Source organism: Cervus canadensis, chromosome 8 (genome assembly GCF_019320065.1).
Source record: "Cervus canadensis isolate Bull #8, Minnesota chromosome 8, ASM1932006v1, whole genome shotgun sequence".
Taxonomy (NCBI): domain Eukaryota; kingdom Metazoa; phylum Chordata; class Mammalia; order Artiodactyla; family Cervidae; genus Cervus; species Cervus canadensis.
The window spans coordinates 3,329,829-3,347,466 of NC_057393.1; the positions used below are offsets into that span (position 1 = coordinate 3,329,829).

The 17,638-nt window shown below is 49.9% G+C and overlaps 1 protein-coding gene across 3 annotated transcripts in view; it reads right to left on the reverse strand.

Moving 5' to 3' along the window:
• Positions 1–17,638, reverse strand: part of MGMT (O-6-methylguanine-DNA methyltransferase) — a 272,727-nt gene that overhangs the window by 217,389 nt on the left and 37,700 nt on the right. For 2 of the 3 annotated variants that reach the window (XM_043475513.1, XM_043475511.1), the window contains one exon: positions 4,216–4,352. In XM_043475513.1, coding sequence (XP_043331448.1) covers positions 4,216–4,340 — 125 coding nt within the window. In that variant the 5' untranslated portion in view covers positions 4,341–4,352. Of the gene's footprint in view, positions 1–4,215; positions 4,353–16,031; positions 16,143–17,638 lie in introns of those variants that run through there. The other variant, XM_043475512.1, reaches the window with a different exon arrangement.

Consider the following 17,638-nt stretch of genomic DNA (forward strand, 5'->3'; position numbering starts at 1 on the left):
TGAACTTAAAACACAAATCCTAAACAGCAAATTTATCTTTCAATTATTTATTCTTGGCTGCACTGGCTTTCTGTTGCTATGCGTGGGCTCTTCTCTAGATGGGGCGTGGGCTTCTCACGGAGGCAGCCTCGCTCATTGAGGCTCACAGGCTCCAGGCACATGGGCTTCAGTAGTTGTGGCCCATGGGCTTAGTTGTTCCACAGCATATGGGATCTTCCTGGACCAGAGAACCAGTCTCCCCTGAGTTGGCCCAGATTCTTAACCACTGGACCACCAGGGAAGTCCCAAAATAGCAAATTTAAACCAGTAATATGTAAGGGGAAAAAAAAGATTATACCATGAATTAAATGATGTGGTACAAAGTTCCAAGGTTGATTTAGGCTCCTAAAATTAACTTATTGCACATTTAAAGAATAAAGGAGAGAAACATGATTATGTTGACAAATCCACAAAAACTGTTTAACAAAATTCAACAGATTGAGGAAGCATTTTCAGAGTGAGAGCGGTCACCTATGAAAGCCAACAAAGGCAGCAGTCACCCTGCTGTTCCCCCACGACTGGGAACATGTAAGGATGTCCACTGTGATGATTTTTATTCACTGTCATACTGGAGGTTCTGGTCAATGCAACAAAAGTAATAGAAGGCAAAAAGATCAGAAAGAAAGAAGCAAAGCATCTTTACTCACAGACATCATGATTTTCTACAGAGAAAATCCTAAGAAAACTGCAAAAGAATTCCTGGAACTAAGAAGTAAATTTAGTGTTATGTACCAGCAGCAGTAGTTTAAAAGCAAAAGCAAAAAAAAAAAAAAAAAGAAATTAAGTGGATTTAGAGTACCATCAGAAACAAAGTATTTAGAAATAAGTTTTACAAAATACATTCAAGATCTTCAAGCTGGAAGCTACCAAACATTACTGAGAAAAATTAAATAGAATCTAAACAAATGCAGAGACAAACCACAATCATGAACTGGAAAATTCAATTTAAGATGTCAACCCTCCCAAAGTTGATACATAGATTCAATGAATTCCAATCAAAATCCCAGTAGGCATTTTTGGAGAAACTGACACCTTGATTCTAAAAGTCATATGGGAAATTGAAACCTGGAAACCAAGACAATCTTTCAAAAAAAAGGCGGGGGGAGAGGGGGGAGGCGGGGGGGCGGGCGGGGGGCGGCTGGAAGACTCAGACTTATCACAAAGCTACATCAAGTTGGTACAGAACTGGCACAGAATAGATGAAAATATCAGCTGAACAAAACACTGTCCAGACATGTATAACCCACACACGTATGGTCATGTGACCGATCTGCAACAAAAGCACCAAGGCAATTCCCTGGAGAAAGGAATTGGTTCCCCACTCCCTTCCCTCAGCAAATGATGCTGAAACAACTAAGTAACTTGGAAAAAACTGAGACCCTCACAAGTTAATTCGAGATAATGGAATACCTATCTAAACAGGGAAAGCTAAAATTACGTTTTTCAAAGAATTGAGAATGTGAAATCAGAGTAGGCAAATATTTCTTAGAGACACAAAATATGATGAAGAGAAAGGAAAAAATAGTTGGGTCTTCCTCAAAATTAAAAACTTCCATTCATTAAAGACATTATTAGAAAAATAAAAACATAAGTCCCCAAACGTGAGAAAATGATCAATACAAATATCTGATCACCAAATTGTAAACAGAACTACAAATTGAAAACACCAATTAAAAACACACAAGAGACCTGCCTCACAATGAATACTTACTGAGAACAGTGTTCAGAGATCAGTCAACAGGAAAGGGCAGGTCAGCACAGAGAGAGACTACTTCATACCCACCAGGACGGCTAAAGCTCTAAAAACTATCACCACCAAGTGTGAGTGCACACCACAAACTCGCCTACATTCCTGGTAAAAATGCAAAATGGTAAACTGGAGAAAGGGTTGGCAATTTCTTAGGAGGTTACACATCCATTTGCCATGCAATTCACACCTAGGAATTCACTCAAGAGAAATGAAAACATCTGCCCATAAAGAGGCCTGAACAAGAGTACTCTTAGCAGTTTTATTCACGGTAGCCCCAAATTGGCCAACTCAGCTGTCCAGCAACACGAGAATGAATAAACAAGCTGTGTAACATTCATACAACAGCCACTACTTCCTAAAAAAGAGTGAACCACTTACTGATGCACAGAACAACATGGGTGGACTTTGACAACACCACTGAATCAAATACAAAAACAGTATATATTGTATGGCTCCATGTATATAAATTTCAAGAACTGGCAAAACTAACCCAACATGACAGAAATCAGAACACTGGATGCCAGCGGGAGGGGCTGACTGAAAGGGGGCATGAGGGAACTTTCTAGAGTGTTTTCTATCTTGCTTTGGGTTGGAGGTTGCATGGCTTTACATATCTGCAAAAACTAAATGAACTTTATGACTTAAAAATCTATGGATTTTACAATATTATGCAATTTTTGCCTTGGTTTTATAAACGCAATTGTTAATTCTGAGTATTCAGACATGATTTTTATGCTATTCTAATTCTGAACACTCCCTCGAAATTAACCACATGAAACAGACCCCCCCACACACCAATCGCCTCCATGCAGAACCCTTAACTTCAGCCAGCACCCAACCACCTCCATGTTCCAGCCTGGCATGGAGCCAGGAGCCAGGGCTGCTGTGGAACAGGAGGCCCTCCTCTCCTCTCCCCACTCTGCTTGGGAGCGGGCTGTGGCACCTCGCACCCAGAGCCCAGCCTGCAGATGCCGAGGGGAAAGCTGGGGGCCAGACTCCCGGGACCATGCCCCAGCAGACCCAGCTGACTGCCCACCCGCCTGTGCTTCTCCCCCAGAGAAATGGGCCACGCCTCGCGTCTCACTAAGCCCTTGGTGGAGGAGCTTGCTTCCTGCAGCCCAGCCTAACCCTGACCCGACGCAGCAAGCACAGAGTGCAGAAGCAAAGCCAAGCCGCAGCCTCCCTCGGGTCTCACACTTGGCGATGGGCATGGAGGGCACTTTAAGAGGGGCTTTTCCTCCTACCTTTTCTTCCCCAAATTCACTGTGTCTTTAAAAAAAAAAAGAATTCAACACATAATTTCTGTGATTTACTGTGCAAGCGAACATGCTAAAAGACAAAATGACATTTTCTCTACAAAGTATTTGGTGCCTGTGATTTTCTGAACACTACAGCCAGATGGTTCTCATAGAAATAGAGAACAGTGTATTCATATAGTTCAAAGGTTTGCTTGTTTTTGGTCTTAAAAAAAGACTATTGATTGTAACATGCAGCTCTACAGGAAAAATCTCGACAGAGGAGGTGAAAACTGATATTTATTACTGCACTTGTGCTCATTATGGCCATCTCTGACAGGGGTCCATTAAAATCAATTTTTATGTTTCTTATGTATTTTCTTTATCAAACGTTCCCGGCACTGTGTTTATTAGCCAGTTAAGACAAACGCAGAGCAGAGGAGTGGGTGGTTTTCCCCTCTTCTGTCAGAAAGAACAAGAACTACAATTTTAATACAACTGCTATTCACAATCAATGAATGAAGGAAATGGAATGTTACATTTCAGAAGAAAACATTAAAAAGTGCTTTAACTTTACGTTTTTACAATTAGCAAAAATACCAGAGATCGTTCAAAAAAAGAAGGGAGTTCCATTAGAAATGGTAACATGCTAAACTTCCTCTGAAAAAGGGATTTTCCACCCTTCCCCTCAGCCACACACACGCCAACGTCAGACACCATTTCCAAGAGCCCCAATGGGGCTCCCGATTAAGCGATTCCAGGACTCTGGAATAAAACTCACCTGGCAAGCTGATGAACAGTGAAGGCTGGTCCCAATTTAAAAATCAAGACTAGGCAAGCAGCTCCCTGTCACCAAATTTCCAGAGGGATCCCCACAGCCCACTTGCTTAAGAACCAAAGTGTTCAACGCTCACGGGACCTCTGTAAACGTACACATTAACACGTTTTGGGGCTCCTAATTACAGGTTTTGCTGCTATGGTTAATCAGAAGTGGAAGGTTCCTGGGCAACAAGCACAGATGCTAAAAATGAACCATCGTGGCCCCACCAGCTCCAGCGAGATGCTAATTTCTGTGACTTGTAGCATGTAGCTCATGCTACCCTGTGGTCAATGGCGAACAAGCAATAACCATATTCTTGCTGTTGCTCTAAACACGCCATGCAGTGGGTGTCACACAGGACGTTCACTCACCCAGTGTCTGGGGTCTTCCCGCCATGCAGCTTTATCCCATGCAGACCCTGCTCACAACCAGAGATCTCCATCTTCCCCAGAGGGCTGTCCATTACTTTGTATTTCATTTCACAGGTCTCGTCCATTCTCCCAAGTACCTGAAGAGAACAATTACTACAGTTAAGCCTATGTGAAAGAGTTTGGTCACTTCTAAAGCATAACAGAAGCCCCAGCTATGTAAGACATAAAACATCTTCCGAAGCTTTTCCCCCCATTTTTTGAATTTAATCATAATGTGTCATTTTTATAACAGTTACTTTGGAGACAGAAAATCACTGTCATTACACAGAACAGCAGTACGTTCTCCCTTCATTTCCTTAAATTCCTATCTCCCTTTCTTCTCATTTATCTCTAACCAATGCATAGTCAAAGATGAAATTAAAGCTTCTCTTAAATAGTCCCTAAAACTATTTAAAATAAAACAATCACCAACAACTTTTTCAATGACAACGGAAAACAAACCATTTGATATTTTGAATAAAGTACATTTAACAATAGAGCATTATGGAGTAAATTTACAGAAACAGTGCAGTTCAACTCTGCTCTTCACACAATGGCCCCTGTGCTAGCAGATGGCTGGCCACAAATTTAGGTACAAAGTGTACAAAAGCTATCCTATGATGCATCATCCATGTGACTTTTGAGGGATGTTCATTCCCGTCAACTCAGCGAAGGTTCACAAGAAAGAAAAGCTGTACTAACAGCCAGGACCAAGGTCCAGGCCAACTGTACTAAAAAAAAAAAAAACACAACTCTCTCAACTCCAGAGGCGAGGGCCGGGGGAAGCCCACCTGGCCCGGAGCCGCTTCCTCCCCACAGGGACTCCTGCCCTGCCTCCACCAACACGCCTCTCTCCAGAGCTCCACCCTCAGCCACAGCAGCCTAGGGTACACGGAGCCCCAGGGCAAGGTCTCCCTCTGAGCTCGCCTGCTTACCTGCTCTCTCAACCTCTGTGTCCCGAAAACACTCCAAATGAACTTGTCCAAAACTGTAACCTTGCACACAGCACTTCCACCCATCCCTGCCCTCACCCAAACCCGGATTTACCCTGGACGAGGCGTTCCCTTGCACCCCGCCAGCTGCACCTCCACAGGCACTCATCTCTGACTGCCAGCGCTTTCATTTCCACCCCATCCTCCAGGACTCCCCCACCAACGCTCACCTCCCTGAGGAAGGGCTCCCGGCCCTCAATACACCTGGGCTCTTCCCACGCCAACCACCCCTCAGCTAAAACACTAACGACATGAAGGGGCCACAGCAGGGCCAGAAAACTGCAGCCCACGGGCCAAACCCAGCCCAGCACCTGCTTTTGTAAATAAAGCTTTATTGGGATACACCCATGCTCGCCACTTGCAGGCTGCTGGCCGTGGCTGCCTTCAACTCTCCAGGGGCCGAGCCAACGGGCTGTCCTGCAGCCTTAAGCCACAGGCGCTCCTCACACGCGTCAAGGGCTCCAGTCTCTGGGTGTGAACACCAGAGACTGCCCCCTCCCTGACCGTCCAGTGTGCACCACGCAGCCTGCTGTCTGCTTTACTGTGAGACCTCAACACACCTCCGCTGCTCTTGCCCCAGGTTCTCCTCCCTTCTCCTGCCTTCCACCTGCTCCTAATGTGTCTTGCCGTATCTCACTGTTCGCTGAGGCCAGGGTAGGCAAAGCGAGAGCAGGGACGCTGGAAGGAAACTTGAAGAGCTGCAGGAACTGCGGATACGCTCATTCTCCGTAGGCCGGCACAGCGGCGGCAGACATGCTGGAGCCCCTCCTCCCCAGGCTGACCCAGTAGATGCAGCCATAACGCCGCCTTAAGGGCATCTCCGTGGTGCTTACACAGGGTACTGCGCGTGTGTGGGGCTGTAAGTGACCTCAGCTGTTACATAACCACATATTCACAAAACGTGGGGCAGGAGCCAGCGGCCACGGGGGCGAGAGAGAGCCTGACCGCCGCACCTGGCCACCTGCTCTTTCCCTACGTAAGGCCACGCTGAGTGCCGCAGCTGCCTCCCAAGAGCCCAAGACAGAAGAATGAGCTATGCTTTGAAGAGGTCAAGCAGCATGCCCCAAACCCCACTGTGCGCCAGCATCACTCCCAAAGCTCCAGGGCACGTTAACAGGATAGGAAAGCAGCTCTGTTTCTCTACCAAGTACTAGCCACTTGTTCACTGACTCCTGCCCCTACCCAGTCCTGCTCAGAAGCACTGGCCTCCATCAGGCTGTTTCGCAGGCAGGACTCCTGCTTACAGGCATGAAAAACCAGTACAGGCTAATTAAAGCACAAAAGCAACTTACTGAAAGACTCACAGAAGTTCTGGGAAGAAGCTCAGAAAATGGCAGGAACCAAGACTGGCCACCGTCCAACCACAGGCAGTACCAAGCCTCAGGATACACCTGTGGGAGCGCCCGGGGACTGCAGGCACGCGGCAGACCCCGGGGGCACCGCCGCCCGCTGGGAACAGGATGCTGCAGCCACTGTCGTGCCCTGCTGCCCGGGCTCCCTCTCACGTGTCCCGGGACTCGAGGCCCAAGCAGGAGTTCAGAGCTGGCACGGGGCCCAGGCCTGTAGGCACCTGTGTGGAGAGTCCAGGAAGGACAGCTGCCAGGAGGGCCTTGTCAGTGTCGGCGCCCCTCAAGGACACGGACCAGCACTGCTACAGAAAGTAAGACTGGCACACAGCCAACCAAGAGAAAGGTCGAACGGCAGATGTCCACTCCCGTTCCCAGGCCTCAATGTTCTCAACAATAAAATAGGAATAGTAATACTGTTTTCACCAACCTCACTGGGCTGTTCTGTGGGCCCAGCTGGAAAAGATGGGAAAAGCCATGAATGGGGTGGGCCAGGTACTCCTGCGTTGGGACAGGACCTCTGTCCTGCTCGGCACACACCCAACCCTCACCCTTACTCCAAGGAAAGGCTGGAGAGACACGTCCAGGTGTGCAGGGCAAGCCGGGGCAGGACAGTGAGCGTGACTCAGGGCGCAGGGGCACCAGGGACTCGCCCGCGTGGGAGGACCAGCAAGCTCAGGCCCCTCGCTCCTCTGGGAGAAGGGCCTTGCGGGTAACCGAGTCAGGCCAGGTTCTTGAGCACAGCCCAGACTGGCTGCACTTCGGAGGCCACTGGCCTGGAATGCAGGGGAAGGGCAGCCAGCCAGCTTCCTGAGCTGGAAGGGCTGCCTCTGGACCGGGTAAGAGCCACAGACTCCAGCTCCTCCATCTCTGAGGTGACCACAAGGACTCCGAAGCTCGGCCCGAAGCCGCCGTCTTCCCGGTGGTCTGCAGCAGCACACACCTGCCAAGCCGGCACTGGCCCCAGACCACCACACCCCGCGTGCGGCTGCCTCAGCACTCTCAGAACCAGCTCCCCCGGGCCTGCACAGAGCGTGGGGGGCCAGCCACAAATCCTGCCAAGAACCAACAGAGGGCAGTTCGTTCTTAACAGGAATAACTGACAAGTTCAAAATCTCAGTTCTGAACAAGTGGCATGTCACTCCCAGCCATATCCACGCAGCCGATCATGTAGTTACGTGAAGTCTGAGGGAGGGAGCTCCTTCGACTTCCTTATTGGGTAAACAGGATGGAAATCAAAGCCTACTTCAGTGTTCCTGAACATGAGGACTCCCCGAGGACTCGGGCCTGGTACGCGTGGCCCAGCCCCTCCAGCCTTGGCCTGGTTGTCCTTTCAGGAGCGCCTCTGGGCTTTAAAGCCCATTAGCAGCACCCTGCTCGTCAGAGATAATGCACCATAACCCACTGATGGCTACTTTGCCAGAAAAAGAAAAGCTGCGATTTTTACAATATTTTATACCAACTCTGCCAGAAATGGCATTTGAGACTCCACAGAAGCCTGAGCATGACTTCCTTTCCTGTAGACAACCAGGACATTCAGCAGAGTCCTTCCATGAGTAAGAATAAAAATTAGCTGAATACTGAATCCTACTATATAATGGATAAATGTGTCCCCAGGACAGAAGCACTGGGCCATTTGGCGTGGTGTGTGTGTTGAAGAGAAGCCCAGGCTGTAATAGCAGACGTGCTACAGGTCCCGTGGAGCTGGCAGGCCTGGCAGAGGGGTGGGGGGAAGCCAGCAGGAGAGACGGGGGTGTCACAGACACCAGGAGGGACCCGCAGAGGCTGAAACTGGGCAGCAAGAAGGGCGCGGTTTCAATAGCAGATGAGCACGTCAGGGAGCCAGGGCGTCTCAACACAGGCTGGTGGGAGGTGCCGTCTGGAAAACAACAATGCCAGACACACACGGGGCTGCCGTGCACGACGGTGGCACAAAGAAGCTGACGGAATCCTGAGCCCTATGAACATGACAGACCTGCCCAGCACCCCCGGAGCGATGTCCCCAGGCTCCAGAGGCCAACCCTGCTCCAGCTCTGAGATGGAATCCCATCAACGAATGCCAGCCCAGAGAAGGCCATGATCGTGACCCCAACAAGTAAGCTACGAAGGGAGTGAGACCCAGGAAACACTCGTGCTCACTGTGGGCTCTCCAACATTCACAGCCCAAGCACCAAGCCCAGGGCCAAGCAGGTTTCTGGCAGCCTGGCAGGACTCACGGCCAGGCTGCTGCCAGGCGGGGAGGGCAGCTGCCCCAGGAGAGCAGGGCCACCTGCTGCAGGGAAACACTAAGAAGGTCTGGAGAACATGCCATCTACACAGAGACCTGGATCACAACAAGGAGATGGCCAGGCGAGAAGACATGCGTGAGAAGCAGGCTGGATGGGGAGCCCAGCAGCAGAGCCGGGGGCCAGGGAGGATGCCCAGCGCTGCAGAGAGAACCGCAGGCAGACACGCAGCCTCCGTGGGTCAGCATCGAGTCTCGCTTTGTCCCTGAGGCGCCCCAGGGCTTTACACCGGGGACAAATCCACCAGGCTGGCCTTTTCAAAGATGTCCTCTGGCCGCTGTGTAAAGAATGGGTGGGCATGGAGGCTGGGAGTTGTGGCGGAGACCACAGAGACAGTTCAAGGACTGACGATGAGCTCAACCAGTGTGAAACAGAAGGCGGACTACATAACGAGCTGTGAGTAAGGATTAATAATAAATGTTTGACAGACACTTGAGGGCCCCATGCCCGAGCCAGTAGGCTCAGGGGCTCACAACTGCAATGAGACAAACGCGGTCTACCAGAGGAGGAAAACCACCCACAGAACACAGATCCTGCCCAACAATCTGCAGCTTTTGTCTAGGTCCAAAAGTGCTCTGAAGTAAAAGCGTATTTTAGACTATCAATATAGATATGGTAGAATGATTTAAAATATCTACCTGCCATCTCTTACCTGCATGTTCTGAGTTTTCTACAGTAAACTTGAAATTCTTTCACAAGAATGAAAACTGTATTAAAATTCAACATAATATACAGATAATGTCAGCAAATGTTCTACATTTATCCTTGTGTCAATCTCACAGCCATAAAACAAAGGACTGTTACTACTTTTCTTTGTAAAATAAGAACTCTGGGGTATGAAATTTTATTTGACTTACAAAAAAATGGGGGGAAAGTCCTTCCCTCCTGGTTCAGTGGTTAAGAATCCTCCTTGAAACACAAGGGACACCAGTTTGATCCCTGGTCCAGGGGACGATTCAGCCTATACTCTGGGGCCTGGGCTCCACAGCTGCTGAAGCCCGGAAACCTTGAGCCTGCGCTCTGCCACAAGAGAAGCCACCACCATGAGGGAGGAGCCCCCACCCGCCACAACCACAGAAAGCCTGTGCGCAGCAACAAAAACCCAGAAGAACCAAAAACAACTAAATCTTTAAAAACAAACAAACAAAAAAAGAGGGTTGAATAAAATAAAGATCCATGAAAGAAATCACATCTCCTTTCCCATCACTAGTTCCTACACACGAGGCCTTAACAGCCCCCCGACAACTTGGGGCCCTTCCTTCCTGACCTCATCTCTGACTGGTGAACCCGATTCACTCTACTTCTACTGCTCCTTGGACACACAGACATGGCTCTTGCCTCAGGACTGTTGCACCTGCCACTAATGCTTCTTGAAATGCCTTCCCTTCACATTCTGGCACAGTGGCCTCCGTCACTTAGTTCACAACCCTGCTCAAATGTCACTGTCTCAGAGAAATCTTCCTAAAACAGTCTATCTCCTCTATCCATCCTTTCCCATTCTTTTCCTTTATAGCACTTATGTCATATAAAATTATACTAGATTTTATTTGCCACGTATTGCCTTCACTAGAATGTAAGCTCCAATACATGTAGCAAATATTATGTGACAACTCTGGCCAATGAATAAGGAGAAATCTGCTGAGGGGTCTTGTTTTAACTTGAAAAAATTTTTATGTGGCTGGCACCATCTCCTCCCCTTTCTCCCTTTCTTGACATTGCAGATGTGATGCCTGGAGCTGTGGCAGCCATTGAGTAAACATGAGGCAAAGGCAAGAGACTAGAGAGCCTCTGGCCCTGACACTGTTAGCCCCTACACACCAGTGCTGTCTGTGGCTAGGCTTCTACTTGTGTGAGAAAAAGAAAGCTCTGTCTGTTTCAACCCAAGGTTGTGAGGATTTCCTGTTTTCTTCAACTTGAAAAGTGAAAATGTAGTCTCTCACTCATAGCCGACTCTTTGGGACTCTATGGACTGTAGCCCTCCAGGCTCCTCTGTCCATGGAATTCTCCAAGCAAAAATACTGGAGTGGACTGCCGTTCCCTTCCCCAGGAGATCTTCCCAACCCAGGGATCGAACCTCGGGCTTCCCAAGTTGCAGGCACATTCTTTACCGTCTGAGCCACCAAGAAAGCTGATGCTGTATGCTAACACTTAGAATGCATCATAGATGCTCAGTAAATAGCTGTTGAATAAATGAGCTAACTATCCGCATCATTCAAGTATACTTGCTGTAAGGACTCAGAAGAACTCCAGGATTAATGACAGGCTGGGGTCTGAGGGCCAGAGGCTTTCCGGAAGAGGTGCCTACACAAAAAGGCGAGTCATGTTTTCTGAGGGAGGGGTGAAGGAGGGAGCATTCCTGGCAGGCAGGTCTGCCGTGCTAAGGCCCTGGAGCCAGAGGGAGCACAGGGCATCTGGGAGCTGGGGAGGGTGGTAGACACAGGAGGGCAAGGACCCATGTCAGAGGGAGTCCACTGCAGTAGCTCCTGTGAGCACAGGAGCAGGAGGACAAATGGAAGCACCGAGGACCCAAGAGCCTCCCGAGCAGGGGAGAAGCGTGCGGTGTCTGGGATGCTGTAACCACCCCACAGGGTTATGACGCGTTCATAACAGAATCTGCTCCAGTAACAGCAGGCCATGCTGGTTTCCAAGCCAGGAAGAGGAGGAAAAGTTGTATCACCGAACCATCATTACTCCTAAGCACCAGCTTTACAGCTGAGGAAAACAGGGGCTTGTCCTGGAAACAGCGATCTGCAGGCCCTTCTCCTGGAAGCAGCCAAGTGGCGGCCTCGGGAGCCCCGTGGGAGGATGGAGGAAACCCACCGTCCAAAGCCCACCGTCAGTTTCCAACGCGCCAAACCCACACGTGTGTAAGCTGAGAACGAGGCTACAGGGTCCTGTGGGGGCTGTGATAAGCCAGTTCTTTGACTATTTCCCAAGAGCCAGAAGGGGCCTGCTCACATGGTGGGAAACCTGACTTCCTTCGTGGAGTCCTCCAGCCGCAGGCAGAACCAGGCCCACATGCTTTCAGGGTGACAGCACCCTGGGCCATGCTTAGGACACAAAACAGGTTGAACAGCCAGCCCACCCCCCCACTTCCACTCCCATGAAGCACAAGTCAGCCACAGCAGCCTGGAGGCCTGGAGGCCCAGCTTCCTGGATCATCATGGCAGCCACCTAAAGCCACAGAGTGGCTGACATTAATTGGTGGCAGAAAAAAATTGATTTTTCATGGCTATTTGGAGACCTCTGAAAAAACTAAGTGAACTTCGTTTCATCTCCCTTTCAACATGAATGGTGTTTAATGTTCTGAATTAAGCAGTTGGTGCCAGAGGCCGGGTTCCCACTATATCAAAAGCAAGAAACCCAGTAACAAGCTGTCTTCCTCCTCCTTTGCTTGTAGCGTTCCAGGCCGGCCACGCCTGTTTAAACACTGTCCTTCCAGAACCATCTTCATAGCCCTGTACCTTCCACTTTTAACCATTTCTAGTGTCAGTATCTTGTGCAATGAAAATGACCAGAGAGAGGCTAGAAAAAGAACCTTGCCTGCCTTCTTCTTCACAGTGCACAAACATGCAGCTCAGACGTGTGCTCCTGAGGTCGCCCCCAAGTCAGTGCTCAGCCCACAGCCGAGCTCAGGCCTCCCTGAGAGCTGCATCTCAGGCATCTTGGCCTTTCCATCTGCTGTGGTGTGAAGTGGGAGCTCGCTGGCACTGAGGACTGAGGCAGGAAAGGGAAGCAACCCATCTCCAGCTCCTTCTGACATCAACAAAGTCATCATGAAATGTGGACCAGTTTCACAATCACCCTGGAACAGAGGATAAGAAAAAAGGCACCATGGAAGCACCTTCGTCCTCGTTACTCAAGATCAGCCTACTTAACAATCAGGTGTGAGGGATTCTTTTAACTAGTAAAAAAACATGTATCAAACCCCTACAAGAGAGAAAACACTCCTACCAATCACTTCTTAATAAGCCTGGCCAAAGAGGGTGGAGAAGAAAGTGGACATGACTGGTCCCTGCCAGGTGTGTGAGTCAAGAAGGAAAAAACCCAGGCCGGTGACTAAGACCCAGCTCACAGTGCCACCAGGCCAGGGTCTCCACTGTGGAATTTCTCCAGGTCACTTTCCACCAAAACGGCCAAAATACGGCTCAGTCAATTATGTCCTAACAACCAAGAAGAAGGCTTCAGTTTGGCTGAAATGATTTTACCAAAGTACTGGCACTGCCATCTGCTATAGCAAACTTGGAACAGGTCCAAAAGTTGTGCAAAAGCATCCCTTCACGTCTGTACAAAAGCCTGCAAATGGACGTTCATGGCCGCTTTATTCACAATGCTAACACCTGGAAGCAATCAACACATTCTTCGTGAAGTGAGCGGCTAAAGTGCTGCACAAGACGACGGAGTATTAGTCACTGCTGAAAAGAAATGTGGCATCAAGGCATGAAGAGACACGGAAGAAACTTAAATGAGTATTACTATGTGAAAGAAGACTGAAAAGGAAGAAACTTAAATGAGTATTACTATGTGAAAGAAGACTGAAAAGACTGCGTGCGCTGTGATTCCATCATAGGGAGACAGTAAAAGAAAAAACAAGTGGTCACCAGGGTTGGGGGCGGAGAGGGAGGAACAGCAGAGCACAGAAGATTTTCGGGGTGGGGAAACCGTTCTGGAGGCTACAGTGGTGGTGGCTGCATGACATTATACTGAACACAGCTGTCAAAACCCGTGAAGAGCACACGACCAGAGTAAACCCTGACATGAACAGTGGACAAATGTACGAAAGAGTGTGTGCGGGGGGTGACGGCAAGGGCACGGGTGGATGGGAACTCCCTGTACCTTCTGCTCAACTTTGCTGTGAACCTAGAACTGCTCTAAAAAATGAAGTTTATCTTCGTAATTAAAAAAAATAACCACCCCAAAGCCTTCTGCTATGGCCCTGACATGTAAGGTTCTACATTCCAGACACACGGCTAGGCTTTCACATGAAACTTGCTGGTGTGGGGGTCCCATAAATACTGTGCTCCGCCTGTTCCCAGATTATACAGACTTTCAGAACATGCAATCTGTGCTTTTTTTCATTCTCATCACTGGAGCCGGCCCTGCATGGCAGAGCGCCGTCCTGATTAGCCACACTTTGGTCTTGAAGAATACTCGTCACAACAAGGGTTGGGGAGTCAGGGCCAGGGTGGAGCTCAGCCCCGCAGCATCACACACGTGCGTTGTGTTAGGCATTCACTAGTCATCTAAACAACCCGCTATGAGCAGCATGTTATAAAAACAGCTGAGAAAATGCCTGCCTGTCAGAGCTGCCGTGTTAGAGGGACGTTTAGGAAATTTTTCACTGGTCTTTAAAACCACCATTTCTAGAAAAAAAGAGGCACCATCTACATTTTAAAACTATATTTAAAATTCAGTTTTCCTTTCTAAAGTTTTCATTTTTGTTCTTGTTAGCAAACTAAGGTATACACCATGCAGGAAGGTAACTGCTTTTCTGTTCTGAAGCTCAAAGGCTGTTGTGAATTTGTGCAAATACACAGGACTCAATTAGGGAACAGTTGGAATATAAACTCGTGTGTGTATGTAAAGAAACTGTTGTGAATCTGTGCAAATACACAGGAACTAGGGAGCAGTTGGAATACAAACTTGTGTGTGTGTGTGTGTAAAAGAAATAGACCACAGAGAAAGTGCATAAAACTAACACATATACAGCTTAACAAACTACTCCAGAAATCCCTTGAAACTTCAAGTTTTGAAAAATATTTCCAGTTACAATACCACAGTGATAACTACTGCACACATATCCATTCTAACAGTTTAGCTAAAATACCTCTGCATCTTGCCAAAAATTGGTACATGATACCAGAACAATCTACAGAGAGACCAATAAAGGTCTTTTTAGGAGTGTTATTACTGATGACCATTAAAAATGTTCCCTAAAAAGCTTTCCTACTAACCAAGGCACTGCAGACCAGACTCAAATCTAAACAGACTTGCAGTGAACTGAGAGGCTGGGGTCACAGCATGCTCACACCTGAGTGTACACGCTCTCAGGGTACACAGGGGAGCCCACGCACACAAAAATACAAGTGAAACACTGTACACTGCCTAGCTGATTAATTTCAGGAAAGAGAAACTACACCAAAATGAGAATGATACATGAAAACATTTTTATTAAGGTGAAAAAGGAGACTTCAAAGACGTTTCCCACTTGCTGGGTTCCCAGACCCGGGGAAGCACCAGGCACTGCCCGCAGGCCCTCTCCTCTCAGGGGGCTTTGGGCGAAAGATGGGAGAAGCCCCGTTCCAAGGCGTTAATTTGAGCAGGTTATGCTGCTTACCCCTCTTCTGGCAATTCAGAGAACGTCTGAGTACTTGGTGAAGGATGAGCTATTCTTTAATAACCAATGTACCAGGAACCAGAAGGCCAGATGCACCACTCATCAGAGAAAGCAGGTTGGTTACCAAGAGGAACGAGGCCCAGACCTCCCGCGAGGAGCCCAAAGAGAGGCAAGATGAGAACTTTGTGTCCACAGCCGCTCCCCGACCGCAGCCCCTGCACCGCCGTTGCACTGGAGCAGGATTTGGAAAAGCAGCCAGGAAGTCTTAATTCTGCAGGACGGCCCCTCCTACCAGCTCCTCCTCTGCTCTAACGGGCCCGGTCCTCTGGGCTCGGCTAGGAGCCGGCACTGGGCGGACACTAAGCGCCAGCAGGGCAGCACGCGCACCGCAGGTCTCCTGGGCCCGGCCGAGCCTGCCGCCTGGTCCTCAAGGCCCCACGCGGCCTAAAAGAGTCTGGCCGGCTCAGCACCCGCGCCAGGGTCCGGGCCCCGAAAAGGGGAAGGGAGGCTGCAGGTGACCGTGAGCGGCTGCTCACACCCGGTCCCAGGTCCCCTCGCCGTTCCAGAAGCGGCAGGACACCCCCAGGGGCACCTGAGGTGGGAGCAACGGCCATGGCGGGGAGGCCACCCAGGAGCCGGCCTCCCAGGGCAGCGTTGCGGAAACACCTGGCTGCTAACCGCAGCCGCCCCGGGGTAGGCGCGCACGCACAGCGGACCCTGCCGCCGAACGCCCCCCTCCAGAGCTCCTTGCGCTTAAGACTGACCGGCCTTCCGACGCTGTTACAAGAAGACGCCCCTCGGGCTTCGGGGCACTCACCTCAGGGAGAGCAGCTGATTCCACAGCACCGCGAACCCTGAGTCTCGCGGGAACCCCGAGTCCCGAGGAAACCCAGGTCTCGTGAGAACCCCAATTCTCACAGGAACCTGAGTCCCGTGAGAACTCCACATCTCGCGTGAACTCTGCGTCCCCACCCCACCCCCCGGGACCCAGAGTCTCGCGCGAACTCCAAGTCTCACGTGAACCCTGAGTCCCAAGGGAATCTCCAGTGCCCTGTGGAACCCGAAATCTCCCGGGAAGCCTGAGTCCTGAGGAAACCCCCGAGTCTCACAGGTACCTCAAGTCCCCGTGAGGACTCAAGAGACTCATACGAACCCCAAATCCCATGAGGACCCGGGGCCACGGTGCCCTGTGCACAGATTGTGGCCCCGTGGGCAGGAATCCACATTACCCACAGGATCCCAGCAACAGGCTGACACCTGAGCCCCTGACTCCCTAAATCTCACAGCATCCCCACGTCAGTCATGGCATCCTGAACATCAGTAAGCACAGAGAATGAGCTTCTTATAATTTACTGTGGGAAAAAAAAAAAAGAAAAATGCCACCTTTTCCCTAACTTTTAACTACTGTTAGGACTGCTTGTGTGAACATCCGCGAGGAAAGTAGTGGTGTGGAGGTCTGACGGTGTGGGGCTCTGGCCGGGGCCACCCCTGGGGGGTTGGCGGCCTCCCATGGGTCCTCAGCCCACCCTGCCGACAGCACCCACCTCACAACCTGAAGACGTTCCACGACTTGAGGCACCAATTCAGTCCGGGGCTGCACGGTGACAGTCTGTCACAGAGCAGGAGAGAGGGTGGCAGGCTGGTGCTCACGATGAAGTGTCAGGTCTTGAAACAACTGTGATGTCTTGGGAAGCTTCAGCTTAAATATGTCATGGCAGAAAATAACCTCATTCTTTATCCACCCCTACAGTTGGGCAAAGTTTAACTGACTTAAGAGAATAAGAAACATGTGAGAACAGGCGGGAAGATCTGAGAGAAACACTTTTCAATCTGGCAAAGCAGTCAAACCCAAGAGATGCCTGCTGCAGAGTGGGACAGGACAGGCCGCTGGCTGCAGCCACCACGGAGCTGGGCCAGCAGGGCTGGTGGGGAAGTGCAAAGCTCTCACACGTGTCTTCCTGACAGCAAGACGTGATTCAGAATCGTCCTCACCCCCGAAGAGCCCCAGAGTATCAAAGTATCAGAGGTTTGTCTGCAATCAAGCCAGGAGAAAGACGTTCTAGTCAATAAAGCTTCCCACCTGTGTGTGGATGGAACCTCTATGTTATAAACACGTGCTTTTTGTGTCGCTGATGTAATTAGCCTCCACAGGGGACTCACTATAATTCTGTCCCCTGGTTCACTAACCCAATCCCTGTTTGCACTCATTCACACAGCGCGGTGAGTAGTTAGATCCAGACAGGCTCCGTAACAGGCTCCGCCAAAATCCTCATGAGACGGCTCCAGCAAACAGCCAGGAAGCACATTCCCACACCTGGAAGGTGAATCAACGGTGGCCTTTGGGGAGGCCTATAGAAATATCCCTGCCCAAAGTGAGGGTCCCCGCCAGGACCCACTGACCAGATGCAGACAATTACTCCCTGA